Source organism: Poecile atricapillus, chromosome 1, assembly GCF_030490865.1.
Source record: "Poecile atricapillus isolate bPoeAtr1 chromosome 1, bPoeAtr1.hap1, whole genome shotgun sequence".
Taxonomy (NCBI): domain Eukaryota; kingdom Metazoa; phylum Chordata; class Aves; order Passeriformes; family Paridae; genus Poecile; species Poecile atricapillus.
This window is the reverse complement of record NC_081249.1, coordinates 164,834,957-164,859,561: the sequence shown is the minus strand read 5'-3', so window position 1 is coordinate 164,859,561 and position 24,605 is coordinate 164,834,957. Positions and strand designations below refer to the sequence as shown.

The 24,605-nt window shown below is 35.5% G+C and overlaps 2 protein-coding genes across 5 annotated transcripts in view; one reads left to right on the top strand and one right to left on the bottom strand.

Moving 5' to 3' along the window:
* The window catches only part of DGLUCY (D-glutamate cyclase), a 220,452-nt gene extending 205,463 nt beyond the window's left edge, over nucleotides 1-14,989 (bottom strand). Inside the window, exon 1 of the mRNA XM_058829762.1 lies at nucleotides 14,985-14,989. The gene's annotated coding sequence lies outside the window, so the exon portion shown is untranslated. The remainder of the gene's footprint in view (nucleotides 1-14,984) is intronic.
* The window catches only part of TTC7B (tetratricopeptide repeat domain 7B), a 121,886-nt gene that overhangs the window by 72,239 nt on the left and 25,042 nt on the right, over nucleotides 1-24,605 (top strand). The window contains exons 16-21 of one of the 4 annotated variants that reach the window (XM_058829751.1): nucleotides 5,841-5,957; nucleotides 10,063-10,160; nucleotides 13,549-13,713; nucleotides 15,483-15,533; nucleotides 19,336-19,476; nucleotides 22,029-22,231. In XM_058829751.1, coding sequence (XP_058685734.1) covers nucleotides 5,841-5,957; nucleotides 10,063-10,160; nucleotides 13,549-13,713; nucleotides 15,483-15,533; nucleotides 19,336-19,476; nucleotides 22,029-22,231 — 775 coding nt within the window. The remainder of the gene's footprint in view (nucleotides 1-5,840; nucleotides 5,958-10,062; nucleotides 10,161-13,548; nucleotides 13,714-15,482; nucleotides 15,534-19,335; nucleotides 19,477-22,028; nucleotides 22,232-24,605) is intronic. The other 3 variants (XM_058829754.1, XM_058829752.1, XM_058829755.1) reach the window with 3 other exon arrangements.

The window sequence follows — 24,605 nt, the reverse complement described above, 5'->3', positions numbered from 1 at the left end:
TATATCAAAGTTTATTATTCTAGTTAAGCTTTTGCAGAAATTGATGTGGTTTTCTGAGAGATTTTGGAGTTGTTTGATACTTTGTGTGGCTTGTTTGTTGTTTGTACCCATATTTATGGGACTCCCAGCATATTAATTATTTCCTAACATTTTTAATAATTGATTGTCTTGTAAAAAATACTGTTAGCTGAAGTTACTCTTAGCAAACTCTTAAATTATTTAAAAAGGTTCTCTTAAAACTTAGTAAGTTCACTCCAAGTAGGTTAAACATAAACCAAAGTAGCGGCATTTTTAATCCTGCATTCTAAGCAAGCAGATTTGACGCATCCTTTTAAATTTTATTTTCCTAGGGTGGCTCTTAGGTTTCTCTGCAAAGCTTTTGGTGCTTTACACTATTATTTTCAATGCACGTACTTTTAAGTGTTATGTACAGCTCTTCCTTATCTTGTCAGGCTCTGAACAATGTAAATTATTTGTATAATAAGAGAATAATAATGAAATTTGCTTCTAACACTAACTGAAAATAGAGCATTCTGATCAGTTTTGATCAGGATATGGGGATATGGACCCTTCAGAAGAAGTCTAGTGGAACTATAAGTTTCCTATAGGATGTTGCTTAGTCTGAGAGTCTTTAGGGAGATTCCTAATTACTACTGCATTGAGTGACAGTGCTGTAGCAGGCAGATCTGGGGGACCCATCAGAATGTGTCATGTTGCTTGATTTGAAGAAAGGATCACAGAATGCAAGGCAAGCCTCATCTGTGCAGTAGTGTATGAAATACAGATATCCAGCTATGGCTGATCCAAGCCATTGTGCTCTTATGGTGCACAGCAGCTTGTGGAAATTGCTGACTTGATCCCAAAATCAAAACAGCTGGTTTTAAAATTATGCTTGAGGAGAGCAATACCTGTTCACAGAAAGAACTAGGAGTTCTCAGTATTAGCAGTGTTACTTGTGACATAGCAGAGCTCAGTGTTCCATATTTCAAATTTTTTGCTTCATTCAACAAATTAGAAATACCTTCAGTAGGTTAAGCCAGTATGGGACAAATTAAATCCTCTTGATCTCCTGACATTATGACCGAGTTACTATGGAAGAAAATTGGTGGTTGTAGCATCTTCAAAAAGAAACAGGCTGGATGAGAATTAGAACAATTGTATTTTGGAAAGTCGTATGTTCTTTGTTACAAATTGCACTGGTTGGCTGGTAAAGAAAGATTCAGATCATAGCTGAATAGATTAGTTTGCATGATTAGGAATAAAACAGTAGCAAGAACCTTGAAGGGCACAAGGCCCCATTGTTATAATTGTCCTGTCTGTAATATTTTTCATGAACTTACCAGTTTTATGTTAAGAATTTAGAATATTTGCACCACCTCTTCTGTGGTCTATCCAAAACAAACTGTAAGGAAGCAGTCTTTTCTACAACCTAATTATAAATTAGGAGACCCAATTCCCACCCTAAGTGTTTTAATAGTTTGAATGGCCTTTAGATATACTTGTTTTTGTGGACACAATTTCCTCTAGATAAATTGTTCTTTTCCCTTCCTGCTATTTGTCTCATCTGTATTTATAGAAAGAATTTGTACCTCTTCTTGGCTTTTATTTAGGTTTTTTTTTCTGCTAGACTGACTAAATTAAGTTTTTTTTAATACTCTGTAGTTTCCAGTAAATGGATCACCCTTATAGCCTTTCTGTGCAGCTGCTCTGATTTGAAATTCCTCAAGTATGTGGGGTTTTTAGCTGTTACAATGAGAATTACATATAACATTCCAGGTGTGGTGTTACTGGGATATTGTACAATGCCACTGTGTCTTTCTCCTTCTGTTCCAATGAGTATTCCCTGAATTGCATCTGGCCTCTTCAGAGCTGTCTTACCTTGATGAGCCCAGCTGTTAGGCAGCTCTCATTTGGAATAATGGCTACACAGGTAGTTTGGTGCAATCTGTTTATTAAACTTGAGCAATAACCCTTTTATTCATTCATGGTGTTATCTAATGCTCCTTCCCTCCTAATAAAATCATTAGCAACATAGATACTGTTCCCCAGTCATTCCAGAAGTTATATTTTTCTTTCAAATTTTTCCTTTAAAAGGACAATCCTATGTGTCCCTGTTTCCATAATTCTGAGAAATTGATTATTTTTGGTTACCATAACTTCAGTCATTCTTAGAAAGTTCCTATTCTCCATTTGTCATAGTTTTCATATCTCAGACAACATAGGTGGAGATAATGGTGAAGGTTGGAGGTTCATTCCTGACTATTCTTAATTTTCATCCCTGTTCAGTAAACACATTTTCTCTTTTTTCCTACTTTGATACAAAAAAGCCTTAAAAGACTATAATTTTAGTGTAATAATCTGTTCAGGTGTAGTTTAGCTTTGCTTTTTACCAATGTACATAAGATGCAGCTTTTTATGTTGCTCTTCTGTCCCCTGCTTGGTCCCCTGCTGTTCTTGATAGGGTCTCTGCGCATTTCTGATGTCTTACTTGCACAGTTTTTGATCAATGATTGGATTGTCACACGTGGAATTCTACCCATTCAACTTGTTTGAGCATCTTTGTGCTAAACACCAGGTTTCTGCTGCATCTTGGATGTCTTTGCTAACCTTCGCTATCAAGTTATTTGTCACTGACATTCAAAGACCTAGTTATAAATACATTTGAAATTTTTCATTCTTTATTTAAATAAAAATCCAGTAATATATGGATTAGGTTATGCACAGCTGGTTTATAATGTCCTCATTAGTTTGTGTGAACAGTCTTCAAGTAATGGAGTCATTTGCTGCTTCAGTAATTATTTCATAAATTTATCAGCTATTAGCTCCAAGAATAACTAAGTCTTTCCATTTAAGAGTTTGATTTGTTCTTCATTTTGTGTCTGGGTAATTAGTCTCCTAAAATGATACAATTCACTTTATTTTTAGTGATTGTTAAAGATCTGCATTCATAGCAAATGCTGATGCTGGAACAAATGTGCTATTAGTCTATCTTTGAAAGAACCTGTTTTACTGACTTCCCTTCCCCAAAGGATTTGACCCAAACAGATTTCTGTTCTTATCTGTTGCATTTATTCCACATCTCTGACACACGTTGTTCTACTCTTCATTTCTTTTTTGGATATGGTCTTTTCCTCACTGCTTCTATTCTTAATAGAGTGCTGTTCTACCATGTCAAGGTTATTCTGGTACCATGTGCCAGTAATTTAAACTTTTGACTGTCAAACAGACACAAACAGATAATTAATGATGTTCATAAAATATATTACTTAATTTTCATCATCCATCACTTGGTGGTTTTCATCTATTCTTCATCATTTTAGTAGTGTAGCAAAACTTCTTGTAAGGTTTTAAATACAGGCTGTATTCCAGAAGAGCTGTTTTTACAGATGTTTGAAGTTGACCTTTCAGAAAATCTTTTTTCAGATAACCTACCTCCTGGTTTCTAAAACCTTCCTGGTAATACTTGTCCCTGAGCTGCTTATACCTCCAGCCATGTTTCAAGGGAACTTGATAAAATTAAGGTAATATGGGAGACCTATTTGTCACATGGTGTTCCTCTTTGTTGGCTCCTTCCTCTTCCCTTCCTTCCCCCATTTATCCAGTATGTGTAATTGGCAGGCTTTCATTTTATTATTAACATCACATTTCAGTTTTCTGAGGTGTCTTAGTTCTTTTAAGATGTATAGTCCAAATATTTCTTGGATCCAGGGAAGCTGCTCGGTGTGGCCTTATAAATGCAACCTTTTCTACCCCAAAAATTATTTTTGCTTTAGTGTGGATAATCACATACCAGTGTACTTTATTTATTTGATACAATTTCCTAGCCTTTCTTTATTAGAATTGTGAATGTTTTTCCATCATATACTTTGTTGCTTGTGTTTTGGAAAATGTGTGAACACTCAGTTCTGTTGAGTGCCGTAACACACAAGAAATAGAAATGATATTGCAACGTGTACTAAATGTATCCAAAATCACCAAACTTTTGTGTTGCTTTCATTGTTACGAGTATATTTGTCTTCTGCTGTCTTGATGTTGAATCCTACACTGGTAGCCCAGGTTCCAGCATTTTTGTTGCACAGACTCTTGTTATATTGTACATGTTTTTAGGTAATTTCTTAATAGCCAAATCTTCTCCCTTTCTATCCCCTCTTCCATTTTTCCTTTAAAATTTTGCTTGCTGAATCTTACTGTTTTGCTGACCCTGTGCCTTCCCTCTGCCACAAAATCCCTAAAACTCTTAAATGCTTGAATACTGTTAATGGAAATTCAGTCTATCTGTAAACTGTACAGAATAAGGTATATATTATGATTACTGACTCTAGAATGACTTGCAAATTCGGTGCTCCTGAACTGATGATGTTCCATAACTTTTGTAAAGTGCTTTAATATCACAAATGTTAAGATATTGAACTTCTATATAGGCTGTTCAAACTGTCAAATGTACTATCTTACATACAGAGAAGCAGGAAAGGGATTCTATGAGATAGATTCCTGTGATTTTAGTTTCAAGTTCTGATGCCTAGGTCTTGCTGTTTGGGTGAGGCATGCATGTGCATGTGTTAAGGGTAGACTAGATGAGGGGAGTGTGAAGGAAAGAGGATGTTATTTGTCATATTTCCTTCTCTCTTCAGTAAAATGATGGACAGACCTGGACATGTTGTTCTTTCAGTGATGTAGTCACTGTTAAATGAGCATCTAGAGAGGACATCTCTGCCAAATTATCCAAACTTTAAATTATCCATATATATAAAAATATCCCTGTATACTCAAATCCAATTTACTGATAAGAAGAAAGCTAAGCTAGTATAACTGCTCTACATTACAGAGTGATTACTCTGCTCTGCATTCTTACAAGATATCAAGTGAGACTTTGTATGAACTTATGTACCTGGCAGGTTCTCATTTTCTTAAACTAACACAGTGAACTGCCTGTTGTTTCTTCCTCTGTCCCACAAGGCACACGTTGTACACTTAAGGTTGTGTGATTCATTTTTAGATTCCATGTTGGGTAGTTTCTGCTGAGGATGTTCAGTGCAGTGCTGAAGATTTAACTACTCTAACTTGATGTAATTTCTTATTCTTGAGAAAACTCTCTGCACTTCTCAGTTACTATTAGCAGCCTCCAGGTTTGTATTTGGGATAAGAAACTTCTGAGCTTTCACACTTACCCCTCCTCTACACCCTTCTCAGTCTTCCCACGCAAACCATATGAGCAATCATATAAATTTTTCACTTAGTATGATTAAGGTTGCAGTGGAATAAAATGCCAAAGTACACCTGGGTTTTAAAACAGAAAGTAGGCTAACAGTTTTATATGCATTCTCTCCTCCTGCTTTGTGCTCTTTAATCTTTGATTTTACTAAAAATTGCTTTTAAATTAGTATTTTTCTGGTGTATTATCTGTTCCTAGGTGCTGTGACTCCTATAAATATGCCTACCAGTGGACTAGCTCCTTTGTTATCATATTGTGTTTATATTCTTTGAACAACTAGGGAGCTGTCTAGGTTAATCTTGGTGGGGAATCTACAACTTGATACATCTTGTGGAATCCTGTGGTAGTGCTAATTTCAATAAACTACATTGTCTTGTAATTTATTTTTTTTTAAATTGAAAAAAATCCTGTCAACTATTGCTTCTGTCCAGTTGAAAAAGACATCTTGTAAAAGGTTATTGTGTTTACTGTTACTTTAACTGCATTAGATATTTATTGCAATTACTTCATTAAACTTAAATTACTACTGTATTTGAAGTTATGTTTTCTCCAGTTTGGTGTGATGCTGTCTTTAAAAATGTTTTTCTTGAATTGGAATATCTTTTAACTTCTTTTTCCTTTTCACTAGATTACTGTTTACAAAAGTCAAGTTAGAGTCCCTGTGCCGAGGCCCAGATGAAGCACTCCTTACCTGTAAACACATGCTCCAGATCTGGAAATCCTGCTACAATCTAACTAACCCAAGGTAAGATGCGGTAGAGTGCTGGGCTGCTCACTACCTTGCTCAGTAGCTTTTCATGGCAATATGAGATCAGCAGTCCTGCATCTATTTGTTCTGGTATTTCATATAAACACACTAATCCTCTGGAAATCTGGAGACTGACATTCAAAGACACCAGTTGATGGTAATGTGGAACTATCCCGGGTTCTCTGAGGTAAGGTATGCCAAAGCCACTAAATTCTGCAATGATAAAGAGTGTTTACACAGACTGGGTAACTCAAATGAGTTAACCAATTCTCACTGTACTGGTATGGTCTTGTTCTGTTTCCTGATCAGGGTTTTAGTCTTTTATATTGGCTAGTGGAGAGATTGCTGTGGTAGGAATTTAGTTCAAGGGCTATCACTAAATAATGTGAAAGAAGACAAGACATTAGAAGCATAGAAGCATCAAGGATCACAATGATACAAGTGATGTGCTTGCATAGTTAGCATGGCTGTTTTTTAAAGGGAGGTCTTGCTTATGAACCTATTTAGATTCTTCGAAGGCATTAACAAATATATACATATAAGTTGTTATAGTCCTGTTTGGGTTTCCAAAATGCTTTTGTGAAGGTCGTTTGCTATATATATTTAGATAAGCTGTGAAAACAAATGAGAAGGCTACTTAGCAGAAATCCATGCTGGTACTATTCAACATATTCATCAAATACTTGGAGAAGGAGACAAGCAGAATTTCCTGATATCTGGTTGTTTGAAGGGTTGACAGCTTCTGGAGAAGAGATGCTACAGCAGAAGAGCTTTGTACCAGGTGGCATCAGATACCTATGTAACAATATGATGGACATTCAGTTTTTGCTGTAGTTTGATTCCAGTCATGTAAACACATGCATCACTTTAAGAAGATTTAAGGAGTTGACCTAATGGCAGAAGTGGGAAAACTGCTTCTCTGCTTAGGAAGCTAGTGAGAATTCAGAATAGCAAAGTTCAGAGGGTGTGGCAGGAAAAGCCTGGGAGGGCACCTGAATCAGTCACAGCGTATTGAGAGACCCTGACACTGCTTTGTGGAGCAGGAAGCATCACTCAGGTTACTGAAAGCAAGTATGTCAGCAAGCAGAAAGGTTTGAGCTGAATCTTTTCAATTCAAAATCACTGAATGAGGAGTAGGGGCCAGAGAGAAAATTTCTAACCTAGTGGGTGGTGCTTTATTTTAGTTAGCTGCTTGTATGTGTGGGCAGGCAGGGTTAAGAGTTTAGTATCAGAATGCTGCACTTTGCAGAATAGCTACAGTTTCTGTGCAAGCCTAATTTCAGACTGGCTTTGCATGTACTCCAACACAACTTTTCACCTTCCATCTCTGATGTTATATCCTTTACACATATCAGGGCTCTAATCATAGCTTGTCATTACTGCGTTGTTGTTCTTGTGCTAAGAGCTACTTTGCCATGTTAAACACACGTTAAGTAATGCCTCCTTCAGACATCAGCAGTGACTGTGAAAACTTACTCTTGACTGTATCAGCTTCAAACAGCAATGGTTGATAACTCTTCTTGGCACCACTCTCCTTCAAGAGCATCTAAGTAGAAAAATTAGTGAGGACTACTTTTCATCTGATTTTTTTTCTTTTTTCGTACTGATTTTTTTATCTTTACATCTAAGTCTTTTGAAGTTAACAGTAGTGCTTTAAGATTGGATTCAGAATTGAATGAACAGGAACTGTGGAAAAGTGTCATGATGGATGGAGATAGGTTTCCCAAATCACAGACTCAGAGTTACATCAAGCAGTGAATAAGGAAGGATACAGAGTTGTAGTCTTTCTTTGGCTGGTCTGTGTGAAGTGTAGGGACTGGCTACCTACATATTGTGTCATGGTAATCCAGATCCTCTCATATTCTGGGATAGGAGTTATTGCTGAGACCTGAAATGTGACTGGGAAATTCTATTCATTCAGCTGCACTGAAGAATGATGACATAGGATTGTTGTGAAAACTTTAATTTTTCAGCCTTTGCAGTTTTAACACAGACTTCATTTTGTTGCAAAGCACCATTTGAAAGTTATGTCTCCCAATGGAAATAATTGAAGCCTTTTTTAAAAAAAATTAAGCCAGTAATAAAAGGTCTTTTAATAATTTTAAACTTTTTTATAATGTTGTTTTTCAAAGATTTAAATATTTTTTATGCTTATTTGAAATATCCTTTTCTGTTATGAGTTAGACTGAAAACTAATTTGGTGTATCATTTTCCCAAAGAGATAAGAATTTACTTTTTTGATAAGCTGTGATTTGTATTAAATGTTTCTTCTGCAATGAATCAGATTTTATGGGAACATGGGTTCAGTGTCCTCAATAATCTTTTAATAATGAAAATAAATTACAAATACCTAGATATACCTTAGCAAGGGCCAAGTGCAATACTGTGAACTATCTTTGTTCAGTCGATGTAGAACTTGTGTCTTTATATGATATACAAACTTTTTTCTCATGAGATGATTAATATGAATTTTAGAACTATTTTGTGATGCAAGGCTTGGAAGGTTTAAATGTTTGCCTTTAGCCTACTGCTTAAAATGTATTAGAAAATAGTTGAATTCTTTTCCACTTCATGGTTTGCATTCGAGAAAGGAACAAATCACAGTGCCAGTGCTGTGCTTAGATGTTGAGGGTAGGTCTGGCTCTACTTGTCAGCAACATTTGACATGTGGTTGCACGTGGCTTGAGGAAGTAATTACCACAGAAGATGTACACCAAGTGATGTAACAACTATAACTGATAGTGTATGGCCCAGAAAGTTCCCTTCTGTTTCCTGTGGATTTCTATAATGATGTCATTTTCTAAGGAAATAATACAGTAATGTCAGGGTAATGCAAAATTTTAATTCTACCATTTTAATAATAGCTCTAAAAAGAGGGAATGTTGTTTCACTGACTTCTGCAACTATTAAGAACTGTTGGGAGACTTCTTGCTCTTCATTCAATCCAAAGTCAGAAGGAGGCAGTTGTAAAATTAAGGCAAATGGAGAGATGTGCTGAATTCCAGGTTTGCAGTTTAGATTAAAGTTTATCAAGCTTTACTTTAAACTAAGAATTTTGTACAGTTCTTCCTCTTCAGGGAGAATCAGACAAAAGATTGCACTCTGCTAAGTTGGGCTAACAGTTCAACTGCTTTAAAGCTTAATTACTTTCAAGTTTGTGGGGTAGTGTGGTTCTTAATGAAGTTTTAAAGAAAATATTTATTGATAATGAATAGTACCAAACTTATCAATCCTAAAAATGAAATTTCTGTATTAACCATAGAATGTTAAAGAAGGAATGCCCATATGTGCTTCCTTACACTTTGCTGACAATGTGTCTCAATGCTTGCCTCATCTTAAGGAGAAAAAACAGTCAGCTCTTCAGTCCCTGTTCTCCTGCTGAATCTTTAATAGTAATTCTAGGAGCAATTAGTTTTCCAGCAAGCATATCAACAAGAAGCCCGAGGGGCAGATATGGATTTACTGCTAGAGTAGAAGTTAAGTGCATTTGCCCACTGGTGCGATCAGTAAAAATCACTGCTAGTGCTTAGGCTCCTGAGATGTTAGAAGTGTTCAAAATGTTTCTGCTATGCTGTTAGAATGAAGTTCAACATTAGACACTTAATATGTATATGTGCATATATTAAAAAAAGCACCAAAACCAAAACAGCCCTTTATAACATCTTTACCTAAAATTAGATGTCCTGGCTTTAGTGTCTCTATTCAGTTTGGAGAAAGCGAGGATTTTCAAACTTACACCTGCATTCTCAGCTTTCTATGAAACCTGTACTCCATATCATATAAATACTCAAGGTACAATAGATTCTTTCTGTAGAGGTGTTAGTTATGAATTAAATTAAAAAACACTATTTCCTTTTTGGTTGTATTAATTATGAAAACAGAATTGCTGAAGTAAATAAGGATTTCATTTTGCTCAGCTTAATTCTGTTTTAATGCAACTGGCTTAATGCACTGGAAGTGGTGAGTGATGCTTGGTACTAAATTTGGTCATAGCAGTAACTTTTATAGCAAGAACCTTTGTGGGAGTAGGGCAGCATGCAATTTGTATATCAGTATATAATTTTGTATTTTAATAGCTTACAATTTCTGTACTTCATTACAGTGATTCTGGACGTGGGAGCAGCTTGTTAGACAGAGCTATTGCTGATAGACGACAGCTTAATACAATTACATTACCAGATTTCAGTGATCCTGAAACAGGTAAGAACTGCATATGATCAATAAAACAGTTTAAATGATCTGGGCATCAATAGATTTTGCATTAGTTATTTTTTTTGATTTTGCAAAATGAAGTTGTATTTTCATTCATGTCATGTAAGTGGAAATAGACATTGTGTGATATAAGATTTTTTTCTTCTTTTTAATTTATGAAGTACTTGCTGACCACGCTTTCTGTAAATTAAAATATCTGTGCTATGGATCTTGCTGAGTTTAATAGTATTTCCTTATGCAAGGGTTAAAAATTAGTAGGCTGAACTAGCCTACTAGCCAAAGTCCTGTGCTTTTTCATTCGTTCAGTATTTGCACATTTTTGTTTAAAAGATAAAAAAAAATCAGAGAACTTTTAATCTCAAAAAATAGAAAACATTGTTTTTAATTAATTTAAATCTCAAATATATGTTAAAATATAATTACATGGGTGGCTAGGCTTACTGTGGACATACTTTGACATTATAAGCAAAATTTATTTGTTGTAAATCATACATACTGTGATATTTTTATATATACATATAAAAATTGTGTTGCACAGGTATGCTACATAAAAGCTAAAATTCTTACATATCAGTAAATACTGACAATAAATAATTTGCTTCTATTATTAAATTCAGTTATCCCAATGCAAACTAATATACCTTAGAAGTTACACGATCAAAAAAGCACATGAGCCATGCATTCTGCAGAGATTGCAGCAGGAATTATCATGATGCTGCTAATTCAGAAAACTTTTGCCATATCTTACTTGTGTTCTAAATATTGTGAGTTTTCTTTTTTCCTGAGTTTTAAAATGTCAGAATGCTTTTCCTGGGACCTTTCAGGGGTATATTTCTGCTCAATCACTATTTGACACAAACAGCTTATGGGAAAATTTGCCAGCCTACAAATCTGAGTCCACTTGGCCCATAAATTAAGACACATTTAAATTAATATCAGAATACTGCAGTAGAAAACAATCCAATTTAGCTATTTAACTTCTGAAAGTTAAAATTGGATTGAATGTTCTCTCAATTTTGAATTTAAAGTAGTGTTCTGTTCTTGCTATAGTGCAAGCAGTTTTAATAGCAAAGGTCAGGTCACTTGATTTCAAGGAATAGCAATGTGATATGGAGTAGTTAACATGGAATCTTCTCTCCTTATATTTGTATAATTAAAAGGGATAAGATAACATTATATCATGCTATGGTGATCAAGTCTAGCTGATTGTTTCATTTTTAAGAACATAACTACATTTTATAGGTGTCATACACAGATATGTGTGTGTATATATATATATATGTAGAAAATAGCTATTATGCCTTCAAAAAAGTACTTGTTGGGGATGGGTGTTGTGAATGGTTTCTTGTGGTTAGTTGTGGTTTTTTGTTTGTTTCTTTCCCACTGGGGGCATACAGCTCTTGAGTTATACCTTCAGGGTGTCCTATTTTATATCTGCCACACTTGAGAACACAGTGAATTGGTGCACTTTAAAGACTGCATATTCCTCAATGCTTTTAAAGTAAAGATGAAGCCTCATTCAAAACAGTGAGCTTTTCGAGCAGCTTGCCCCAAATTCAAATCTTGCAGCCAGTATCCTGATCCAAATAGGATCTCTGCATACATTGTGATTTTTCTAGCAGGTCCGAATTGTATTTTTTTCTGAATCTTAGCTATATTGTTAGAACTTAACTCTATTGTCAAGGCAAACAAGATGTAAAATTAAAAATATAGGATCTGTTTTTTGATTATGTATCCTATAAAAGATAATTGTGAAGGATCAGTGGGTAGATGTCCCTTATGTTTTCTTTTTTTTTAATTGGGAGTAGGAATTAATTTTGTTTGTTGGTGGGATTCTTTTTTAATTGTTAATTGTTAATTTTAGCAGAAGAAACCTTGTTGCAATATTAGTACTCAAATTTCTGGCAAGGACTAGAACTTTGTTAACTACTGAATCTATGTAATTATATATATGAAAAAGCTCCACATCCAGTATTTGTTCAGAATTCTTCATCAGAGTATTATATAAACCTTTTGCAGGAATTAAAAAATAACACTACTACAAGAATGAAAGCAGTCAAGCTTGTCATAGTGTCTGAGAAAGCTTAAGCATTTATTGTCAATAAAATATGATTCACAACAGGTAGATGATAAAAACAATAGATGATCAAGATGTTAGACCTTTGTAGGGCTGAAAGGGCTCACCTGCAAAATCTGTGGACACACAGTGTTTAGAAATGCAGAAGGAATTTGGCAAATAAGTAAACAAATGTTAAAATGCAAGAAAGTTCTGGCTGCAAATCCTCTCAGGATGGAAATGTTTGCTCCCCCTCCTCCTTAAACTACCTCGTGTAATGTTACTTTGTGAATACATTTGTATGTCTGGATACATGTGAACATTTGGAAATTTTCCACTGTATAACTTTACATGCCATCTATGATGATGATGATGATCCCCTTTGTCTGTGTAGTCTGAATTCAGTCATCTAAACACCAAGAAATGAGAACTAAATTTCATGTAAACTTCATGTAAAATCCTTCAAAAAAAATCCAGGGGCAATGGGTATAAATACTTCTTCTTTATAAATGTATCAATTAAGTAGGAGCTGACCTTTAAAAAAAAAAAAAGATTGAAAACTTGATTTACATGGAGCTCTTATAAATCCTATAATGATTAAGTGATTTAATTTTAAATTTGAGTAAAATATCAAAAGGTTATACTGTGGATTTCTTACAAAGCTAGACTGTTGATTCTAATGTTCTGATCAATAACTGTGTAAAATTTACTTTGAGTTTGTCCCTGCTTCAGTTGGATTGCCATGAGCAGCATGCAGTCATGTTTGTATATATTGATGAAGGAAATAAATGTAGACTGGGGAAAAAAAGAGTTCTGATGAATCAATCAATTCCACAGGGAGACAGACACATTACAGATCCAAAGACAGACAAAAATATGCAAATCTCTATAGACTCATTGGCTATTTGCTTAAGATAAATTGTGATCAATCTTTTTAAAAACTTTTTTCAGTTTGGTTGCAGTCCACCGAGTTTATCATAGAAAGAAACAATATTACCTGAGTTTTAGATTTTAGCCTTTATTTTCCCTCAAATATATTTTTTTAATTTATGCATTGGAACATAGGAAAAATATTTCATTTGTTTTTTAATCAAATTTAATATGAAAGGAGAGCACATAAAAATCAAGGGGTATTTTTTGTTGTTGTTGCTTTCAGAAGTAGTATTTGTTTTATGCAGGAGCCATTTCAATCTTACTGAATAGTGAAACAAATGCTTTGCGTTTTTGGCATCCATGAGTCCATTAAACCCTGTTGGATCTTTTTTTCTTTCCTGTCCCCTCCCCACACCCCCTTACCATTCTCTTTGTTTCGCTTTTTAGCCTCTGATACTTCCTCATCTTCTCTCTCAAGAACAGAGTCTCCTCTCCAACTGTTTGTATCTTCTCATCTTCCTCATCCTCATCCTAAACCAGATACCTTTGTCTGGCCCCATGCAGCCTCTCCATACTGTGACCAAGTTCCTGAGCCCTGTTCACCTACTCGCTGTAAATTGGCTTTCTATTCCTGATGAGCGTGTTTGTGCTGTATTTTTCTGATAATCTTCATAGCTGATAAACCGTGGTTGAACAGATTACATTTCTACAGTGTCAGTGAAATCTGGCCTTTTAGCTGCTTTTCATTAAACAGTGCATAGGTTTTAAGAGTTTCATTGGAGAAGAGTGTTTTATTCATTCCAAAAGATGTAAAGCTACAGACATATTTAATACTCTGTTCACATGAGTGTTACAGAGAATTATAGGTGTTCAGTGAAAGAGATTATTGGTCAAGGCTGCTTTGTAGCTTTTACTAATGTAAATTACATCCAGTGCTGGCATCTTTTGCCTAACATGACTGTCCCTGCTGCAGAATCTCCTCTTATCTGGACAGTTTTTTTAATAACTTAATTCCAGAAAGCCTTTAATGAATTACATCCAAAACATTCCCTGAAAAATTCACATGAAGGAAACCGTTGCCTAAATATCAGTGTGTATCATAATGCAGTAGGGCATATTGGAATGATTTGGAGGAGGCATTAGAGCAGTGAAAATCAGCATTCTGCTGTTTCAAGTAAAGATCCTTTCTGTTAATTGAAATGATGCCAATTTAAGCCAGCTGTGAGATCAATCTCTATGCTGTTTGAATACAAAATGTACACTAATGCTGCCAGAGTAGTTCAGGTGACAGGATAAAATCAACATAGTTTTTCAGCCATTTCCTTTTAATTCCTTTTAACTTCTCTTAAGTTGTCCTTCACTCATACTTTTATACATAGCACTGTTTTTGTCACTGAATTTACTAATTCATGATCATTTCAATTTAAGTAATTTCAGATCACTGAAATCTGATCTTAAGAAATTAATTTTGACACCTAGTCTATAGACTGATTTCATGTCAAATATATTTATTCCAAGCAAAAGCTAGCAAAGAAATATTTGCGTATTAGCAAAACTCACTTGTTAAATAGCTGACATAAGGCTAGGGTTTTGAAAACACTAGCTCATATGTAAGCCTGTAAGTGGAAGTGCCAGGAAATCTGTGTCCTACAGAAGTTGAAGTCTGACCTTGTTGAAGCTTTTGAATAGCTGATTGGCTGCTATTACAGGTTTGGGTGTCATTGAGTTGAACTTCTTCAGACCTATACTGTAAACAGGACATCCCAGTTAACATTAAATGACTTGTTCCTGTTCTTCACAAAGCTGTGAGTAAGAGCCTACTCAAGAATGAAGGAAAACTGAAAGAATGATGAAGCCAAAGCACAGATTCCATTATGTGAAGCCCAAGTTTTCCATTTCCAAGCTACTGTATCTTCAGGGAAAGGAGCTTCTACCATATGCATGAGATGTAGCAGAACCATGGGAAAGGAGAAAAAAGATAGTGGAGTCCTTTGTATGGTGTCAATAATTAATGAAAGTTAAAGCTGTCTGAGTAAGGAGCAGTTTCCCTAGATGCTTGTAGTCTGTTAATATAATTTCAGGAGCTGAAAATGTCATGTTCTATATCTTGCTCAATTCAATTTTTTTTTTTTTCTAGTGAAAGAAGGCAAGGGCATTTTGTATTACTGACTTGAGTTCCAATTTCTGTTGAACAGGAATGTGATTTTAGAGGTGTAGCATCTTATTTAATTTTTTCATCTTTTGAACTCTTGTAAACCTGATTTACAGTTTGAAGGTTATCAGAAATTCTTTGGCTTTCTTAGAATTTTTGGCTTATATATATCTATATAATTTTTTTCTTTTTACTTTGAATTTTAATTTGTGGTTTGATCTATCCAAAGGCAATCCATCAGATGCTTATTTTCATGGGGTTTACTCCCTTTTTTCAGTTTGTAAGTAGTATTCACTGTGCAGTTCTATTAATTTCTGAAGGACTAAAATCACCTTTTCCTTTACTACAAAACACACACGTTTTGTCCATCAATAGTTGAAGTTTGATAGTGTGTAAAGCAAGGCTGATGCTCTTTGCCCATTCAGTCACCCTAAGGCCTGTAAACTTAAGAGACCTGGATGCACTCAACTAACTCTTGCATTTAATAATTAAAGAGGCAGTATTCATTTCTAGAGGACTGCAAATAAAGATATATTAGGCAGGTCTTGTGTAACACAATGGCCAACTGCCAGGACGCTGTATTTTACCACTGCTGCTCCTAAAGAAGTACGCCGATCCAGAATACAATATTGCAACAACTGTCATGACTCATAATAAGCTATTACTTTCTTTTGTGGTACAAATTTTGCTTGTAAAATATAATGAAGAGTACACTTTGAAATAATGAAATTATGAAAGCAAGCTAAATAAGAAAGAATGAAGAATATAGATCAATAAAAATACTGCTGTTTTAATCAGGACATGAAATAATATCCTTTTTCTCTAACCAGTTACCTTATAAAGCTATTATATTATTATATAAAAATTATATAATTTTTTCATTGATTACCTCTCCATAGATTTTTTTGGGCGTAGTACAGGAGATCAATTTGGTGAAGGAGAGAAAAGTAAGAAGGTACATAAGCCAACATGTTTGACAGTGACTAAGCACAGAAAATCTTTTTCAAAGAGCTGAGAGTATGCTTTGTGAATGATGCTGCCCCTACCTGACTATTATCATCTCCATGCACAACTTTGTAGCGAAAGATAAGATAGCTTTGTAATTTGTGATTGTTAAAGGTATCTCAGACTCTTAATGAATTTAAATGAAAAAAAAATTGTAAATTTTGGCTAAATCTGCCAATCTGTCTTATCAAATGCATTAGTTCAGGGATATATTAGTCCTGCAGAAGGTGCTGCCTCTTTGTATTATATAATTGCGTTCCTTAGAGTTCTCTGTGTCACACCACTAATGTTCTTACTTCCAGCTCTTTGCATGTAAAGTGGAGTCATGGGGGTTTTGGGGGGTTTGCTTTTTTTCTACTGCATGAGCATTGCAGTTAAAGCATTTTTTTCTTTATGTAAATATTGAAATGTTTAAAATGGGATGAATGTAAAACTACTGAGTAACATTCTCCTTTATGGTATAAAAAGAAATCCTGCCATAGTGGTTTTGTGGGATGATATGAACATGTTCCATGAAGGATGACAGTCCATTCTATTACTCATTTTCAGAAGGGAAATTGATGTACATAGCAAAGTGATTTTGTTTTTCTCAAAGCTGTCATGCCATCTAGGTCCTGATAAAGTCCACATATTAGTTTATGTCCATTGCACTGCATTGTGAAGAATTTATGAGGAAATGACCATGGAAAGAACTGAAGAAGTCATAACAGGCTCATTTGCATATGGTGTATGGTATTTATAAATGGTATTTAAAAGATGAGTTCATGTGGACTCTCCTGTAACATTTAAGAAAAGCCTGATGAGAATAAACTGCATACTTTATTCACTGTAGCTGTGACTTGGAAAAGAAAGGTTTCTGTGAGATGACTTAATTTCTTGGGTAAATTGTCTTTGTTCAAGGCTAGTGGTAGGTTTCCTATTTGAGATTGAATTGAAACATTGGATCTGCAACATGGTTGTTGCAGATAGGATGTTAGTATGATGAGTAGAAACTAGATTCTGGGCAAGTGCCATTATAGGAAACTTGAGTAGGAGGTTATACCTTTTTGGTTTAGGAACATTTTGTCATGGTTAAGACCTTCTGTCACACTTTGTAATGTGATTGTGATTCCAGATGATAATCAATTTAAGTAGTGAATTCTAGGTCTTGGAAAGAGAGTCCCTGTTTCACACTTGGCCTTTTTAGTATAAACAAGCTTCAGAACAAAGCTATACAAATCGAGTGAGTAGTAAAAGCGAGTAGCCAGGATCTATTTTGGTGATGTATTAATTTTCCAGGCCTCATGATTTCCATTTCAAAATAAATACTCTTTGCTGCTTCTGGTATTTGGAGGGAATTTTTTTTTTGAGTCTTAAGTGTTATGCTATAACAGCAGGTATGGAAGTTGTCTGGGAAGAGCAAAGGTATTTTTGTGTGTGAAAGACACAGTAAAATTTTGAATGAGAAATTGCTGCAACTCTATCTGAACATTTCAAGGAAGCTACAGCACAGTGAATTGTATGTGAAAGTGAGGATATTTTTGTGTTTGGCTGTGGGTCCTGACCTCAAACCAAAGAAAGCCAAATGTAGATACGATAAGACGAGAGCAGAGCTATGACAAAACCAACAGAATTTTTCAGAAATTAAGCTTTAAATAAGAGACACAAAACCTATAGTGAATGTTCAGCTGTGCAGGCTGGATTTTGTGTTGTTTCATCAACCAGTAAAAAGGAAAGCAAACTCTACTGCCAGACACTGTTTCAGATCTTCAGGGCAATTCCTCGTTCATAATGACATGAAATGCTAATTATGTCCTGTGCTGCTTTTCCTTTGTTTCTTTCAATTAAGGAAACTATGATGCATACTTTCAGACTAACTTCCTCTTTCTATGATCTGTGTACTAGGAAATTCTGATGCTTTCTGGTTTGCTGATTTATCTTGTCACACTTAAAAACGTATATTTCATGTGACAGATCTCATTAAAATTCTTAGAAAACCTATTTGTTTATTTCTTAAATTGTAATGATGAGGATGAGCTTTTGGTGTGCAGTTCAACTTGTACAGGATTCAATACTTTCTTTTGGAGTATCTGCCATTGTTGATCATTATGGATATGGTGATGGAATTAGACAATTTCTCATCTGATCCAGTCTGGAATATTTTACTGCCTTTATTTTTAATCAGGCCTAATCAGTATGAGATTTTGTAATTTGTAATTATAAAACAACTAGAGATATGCTGAGGCTTAGATGACAAGAAGGAGGGTAGTTTAAAATATTCACGGTCTTAATTTAAAAAAAAAAGTCATGACTAAATATGCTGGCAGTAATTGACTATCCAAAGTACAGTTGCCATTAGATATTCTCTAGTCATTTTTTAATTTAAGCTTTTTTAAGCTTTTTTAATTCCAGTACATTGAAAAAGGTATTATTTGCCAATGAGATTCTAATCTGACTTGGTAACGATACATTTCATGAGAATTATCCTTAGTATGCTCTGGGAATGTTTTTTATGCAAAAAAAATTCTTTGTGGACTTTTTTGCCACAAACTACTTGAACTCAGCCTTCTTGATTAGACAAGTTTTACATTCAGTGCAGTTTAACCATGTATTTGTGATAGTGTATGTCGTGATCGCTGTGTGTGCTTTAGTTCTCTTTATTTGTTCTGTTATCAGCTGTAAAATAATCCTCTAATTGCACCTGTGGGAAGACATAGCTAATACTAATATCAAAGTGAATGCAGTAACCTGAAGACTACAGTGTATGATATCATCACAAACCTTTTTTGGATTGCACATTGCCAGAAAATAGGTGTCAAGTTTAATAGAGAGTAGTCATAGTAGCAACCCCAAAAAATGTCAGGTACAGTTACTAAAGTTTAGTATGTTTTTTATATAGACTTTTTAGACCAATATAAAAGCTTTCATAAGAAAATTAATCTGGCATTTTAAAAAAATTATCCAAAATGGTAAATGTAAATTAAATATTGAGTTTGGGGTAAAGCCTCTTATGAAAAGGGTTGCAATTAAATGTTTTATGCAATGTCTATGGCCTTCATTATTTCTGTTCTGGTAAATTCTTTTTATTGCTTCTACAGGTTCAGTTCATGCCACATCAATAGCAGCTTCCAGAGTCGAGCAAGCATTGTCTGAGGTTGCTTCTTCTCTGCAAAGCAGTGCCCCTAAACAAGGTCCCTTGCATCCTTGGATGACTCTGGCTCAAATATGGCTTCATGCAGGTATTGTGATAGTAAATTTATTTTTCTATGCCCTCTTTTATCTTTTTTATGCCCTCTCCTTTATTGCTAGCCTAAGGACTTACCAAAATCTGTTTGTTTCATTCAGAATCTGTTACCACTTATCAGATCATATTTTTTCCATGTGTGTGGCACTGAAACAAACCAAGAAATAAAAAGCACATTGGAGTTGCTCTGTGTGTAAGATCATCTATGAAAGATAAGGCAGTAGTTTTAGAATGTAGCTGTTACCAGTGGAGTCCTACTTTCTGTAGAACAAACGCTCTCTGCCTTATCCCTTAAGAATTTAGTTTCTGAAGTATCTAGAGTATCTTAGTGCCTGGAAATCTAGGCATCCTTGCAGAATCACAGAATATTCTGATTTAGAAGGCGCTCACAAGGATCATCAAGTCCAACTCTTAAGTGCATGATCCATGAAGGGATGGAACCTGTGACCTTGGTATTACTAGCGCCATGTTCCAACCAACTGAGCGAATGCCAGGTCACTAATTCCATTGAATGGAAAAATATCTTTGATTTTTGAACAGAGTTCCTGTAACTACAAAATTTTATAATCGAAAATAAATAACTCTGCATATGCAGGGAAGGAAACAGTAGTAGTAGTATTTACCAATCTGTCTTTTGCAGCTGTGATAGTGAGCCTGAATTCTGTTCTTTTCCTTCTGGTTTCATTAATATAAAAGACACAGGATTGTTTGTCTAAATGTGGAGTCATCTTGAGTGGATTTAGCATTATTACAATGCTTCAAGCCTCAAGCTAACTGCAATATCACAAGTGGCTGTTACATAAAATTTTAGCCAGAAAATGATGATCCAGTGTATTTGTGTACAGTTAAAAATGTATAACATGCAATTGTTTGTATTGATAGCTAGATCAGAAAGATGTAATTTAGAAATCAGACAGCAATTGTTATGCTTTGTTCTGCCTTCAGAGCATTTTTCAGTGACACAATTTTTTCTTTCATGTTTTTAACAAAACAGTGCTTTATTTCATAGCATTTTAATTTACCTATTTACATCTACAGTTTTATGGTGTAAAACTCATTGCAGACTAATGGCTCCCAGTTATAAATGGTTTAGTGGTTTAGAGGAAAAGCCCAGAAGGTTGAAAAGATAGCAATTACAGTGATTAATAATAGTGATCTCATTTGGGTTACTCCAAAGCAGCACAGATTAGAACAGGGCAAGGTCCAGTAGTGTAGTTGTCTGCTCTGCATTGTGGCATCATTGGCTTCAAATATTTATATAAATTGTCACGGATGACCTTCACAGTAACTCTTAGCATCTATAATGCTGATAATTTCTCAGCCTTCTGTGGCACCTTGTTCCACTACTTATTTTCTGTTTGGTGGAGTTTTTTTTGTTTATAAAAAAATTCTGTGGGTCATATGCTGTTGCTGGTTATTCAATTTATGCAAGTGGCTGCTACTGTTTTGTCTACAAAGGAGGAGTCTGGACACACTTTGCTGATTCCTTTTTAGTTCACAACTTAGTCAGATTTCCATGCACATTGGTGGTCTGCTGCTACAATCTGCTACACAGGCCATTTTCTACTCTTAAAAGTGTCTTTAAAATATTCTGCCATGGGAAGAACACATAGATAAAGCTATTGAAAGCATTTTTTTCATAAGCAAGCTCCTTTGAAGGCACTCAGATATCAGTCTGAATCAGAGTTTTAGGCATAATCCAAAGTCCACTGCTGCAGTGGGAGTTCCTGATCTGAGAGCCTTTAAACCCTAAGATGGGTGGCCTGTACATTACAGTGAGAAGCATGTCTTGTGACAGAGCACTTTGCTATTTTAATGCAGCAGCTTGATTTAAATCTTAATCTATAAACCTCTTGTACATTGTGACACAAGAGAATGCAGTCATACAATTACTTTGAGGCTCTATTCTTATTTGGTCTGTACCAACATAGAGGAAAAGATCACCCAACACAGAATCTTAATAGCTTTTTCTTGCATTTAGTACCTCTTTATTCCTCTCCCACTCTTTCAGCAAGAGATAAGGAAGATAAGCAAAGTAGTGAAATAGCAGTGTTGAAGAATGTAAGAGTGTCAAAAGAGCTATACTCTATTGTTATACTCTAAATACTTCTATTGTTAGTTGTTAATTACTCACTGAATGAAAAGTTTTCCGCCTATAGTCAATCTGATTTGTCTAAGTGTGTTTCAGGCTACTCGACTGATTTAAAGAGTCCTGGAATACTCACATGCTCGCATCTTAAAAATAAAACTCAAACCAAAAAACCCAAGGCTTAAGATAAAAATAGCAAACTCAAAAGGATATTTTGGGGTTTCAAACAGCCATTTAGAAGTTGTAACTCCAGATCCACTTAGAAAAGCAACTTTCCTGAAAGAATAATTCATTTAAAATAATTGAGGTAATGATTTCTCTTTTAAGATGAAAATTTTTTTTAGGAAAATAGTCTTTATCTAAAGTGAAACTTTTTACAAATGCAGCACATGTGACAACATCTAGTCATGGTATGATGAAGCAAGAATCATTAATTGGTCCTGATATTCCTTCCACAGCTGAAGTCTACATAGGAATTGGGAAGCCTGCTGAGGCCACAGCGTGTACCCAGGAAGCAGCTAATCTCTTTCCAATGTCACACTATGTCCTCTACATGAGGGGTCAGGTGGCTGAACTTCGTGGAAATATTGATGAAGCCAAACGCTGGTATGAAGAGGCCTTATCCATTAGTCCTACCCATGTGAAAAGCATGCAGAGGCTGGTAAGTCTTGAGCCCATGTTGATAAGCAGTGTCATCTCAACTGGTGATGCTGTACTGTGAAGTCTTGACTTGGTGTAGGTAACACATAACTTGTAAGTTTGGGATCTATATTCTTATTACAAAGTGCTTTGGAAACAGTCTTTCCTGGCATTTATTCCACACATCTTTTGTGTGTTGGGACACAAAAAGGATTTGCAGGCCATAGGACTATTTCAATCCTAATAGAAACTATAGAAGATGAAGCAATTTGCATCTGGCTAATGTTCATGCCATTGGGAAATGGAGGTGGCTTATGGTAAGAGAAGAGTTGGATACTTAGTTGGATACTGTACAGGAAAGACCAGTCATACTGGTATTCTGAAGTAAAAGTTAAATTCATAAAATCATAGGATATTCTAAATTGGAAGAGACCTACAAGGATCATCAAATCCAACTCCTGGCCCTGCACAGGACACTCCAAGAGTCACACCATGTGCCTGAGAGCATTGTCCAAACACTTGTTGAACTCTCTCAGGCTGGTGCTGTGACCACTGCCCTGGGGAAGCTGTTCCAGTGCCCAATCACCCTGGGTTTTCCTGATATCCAACCTAAACCTCCCCTGGCACAACTTCAGGCCATTCCTTCAGTCCTGTCACTGGTCACAAGAGAGAGATTGGTGTCTTCCCCCTCCTCCTCCCCTCACAGGAACTGTAACTGCAATGAGGTTTCCCCTCAGTCTTCTCCAGGCTGAACAGACCAAGTGACCTCAGCCAGTCCTCACACAGCTTCCCCTCAAGGCCCTTCACCATCCTCAGTGCCCTCCTTTGGATGCCTTCCAGTACCTTTATGTCCTTCTTACACTGTGGTGCCAAAGCTGCACACAGGACTCGAGGCCACACCAGTGCAGAGTACAGCTGTTTTCTGCATTCTGCGTGTTTATTGATTACCTTTGTGCTATGTGATTTTTTTGGTTTTTGAAAGATAGAGGATCAGTCTTGCCCTCAAATGAATGTGTAGCTTTAAGTACAAAGATACCTTGCCCTCTATAAAGGTATGGTTATTTATATCCTTCATAGATACATACATGTATATGTTGTGTGCTTACTCTGTTAGGAAAATTGCTTTCTTTTAATCCAGTTTTCTTCCAGATAGAGCAGAATAAAACAGCTGAGATCAGCTTCTTACCCCATCTTTTTGTTCAGAACTAGAAGCTGGTTTCTGCCTAGGTACTTATGAATTATTCAGAGAAATTTCTTGTGCATCCCTGAGGGAAACATATGAGACAAAAGATCGGCTAGGAAGGCAGCATAGCAGAAGTTTTTTATTTCACCTTTTCAGCATTTCAGGATATTTGAGCCTGCTGACAAATGCCAAAAGGTTCCCTTTCTTGAAGAAGCAGGCAGTCAGTCTAAAGCAGTGTAACTCAGTGAAAATGAAAGCTCATGTTCTGCTGGGTGTCTTTTTGCCCCTCCTCTGAATGTGCCTTTGAATAAATAGTCTGTAAACACACTGTGCTCTTCAGCATGGCTGAGAAATTAGCTGTCTAAGAGGCATGTGAGATGAAAATTATTGGGCTTCCAATCCAGGTTTCCTTTTTATGAGATTTTCTGTTTGAGTCCAAGCCTGAAGGTAACTGTTCATTTCATTGGATTGGACAGTCCTTTTTAAGGATTCTTATAATTTAAAATTTTGTTTCTAAGAGCTTTTCCTACTGTTCTATACCTTTTCTGCACAGGAAATTGTTTTGAGTAGATTATGAGAGATTTATGCTGCTTAAATACAAGTTTTCAAGAAGTATGCTATAAAAATCTATGTAATTGTCTATGTAATTTCATGTACGAGAGAGTAAAAGATTCTGTATCCTTCTTGACCTTTTGACTATTGCAAAAAGTATTTTAATGAGGAAGCTTGCAATGCTTACTCTTGCCTGTGTGTATAGATGGATATCTGTACATCCCAACACTTTGTTTGTGTATATTTACCTATCTATTATGAAGAGATATGATCTCAGTGGGAGGGGAGCTATAGCAACAGCGATGTGGAGGTACCAGCCTCTATGACAACAGCTGAAACATTAACTTCTAATATTTGTATTCACACTTCTAAGCTGACAGTTGGTTTATGAATGAAAGTTCTGTGCAAAAGCCCCTTATTTTAATATTTTAAAAATATTTTATATGGCTTTCTAGCAATGCTTAGAAAGTAATATCCAGTGCAACTGTTTCCACGTAAAAGTTAACTTAGAACCTATATTTATTTAATAAGTTTTGGTGAATTTCCTTTTGAAGGGTAAATACTGAGTATAGATCATAATAACTTAATGTATAAAATGCAACAAAAAGCAAGTAAGATTTAAGGATGGCATGAGTTTTAGCACGCAGCATCTGTATCCAGG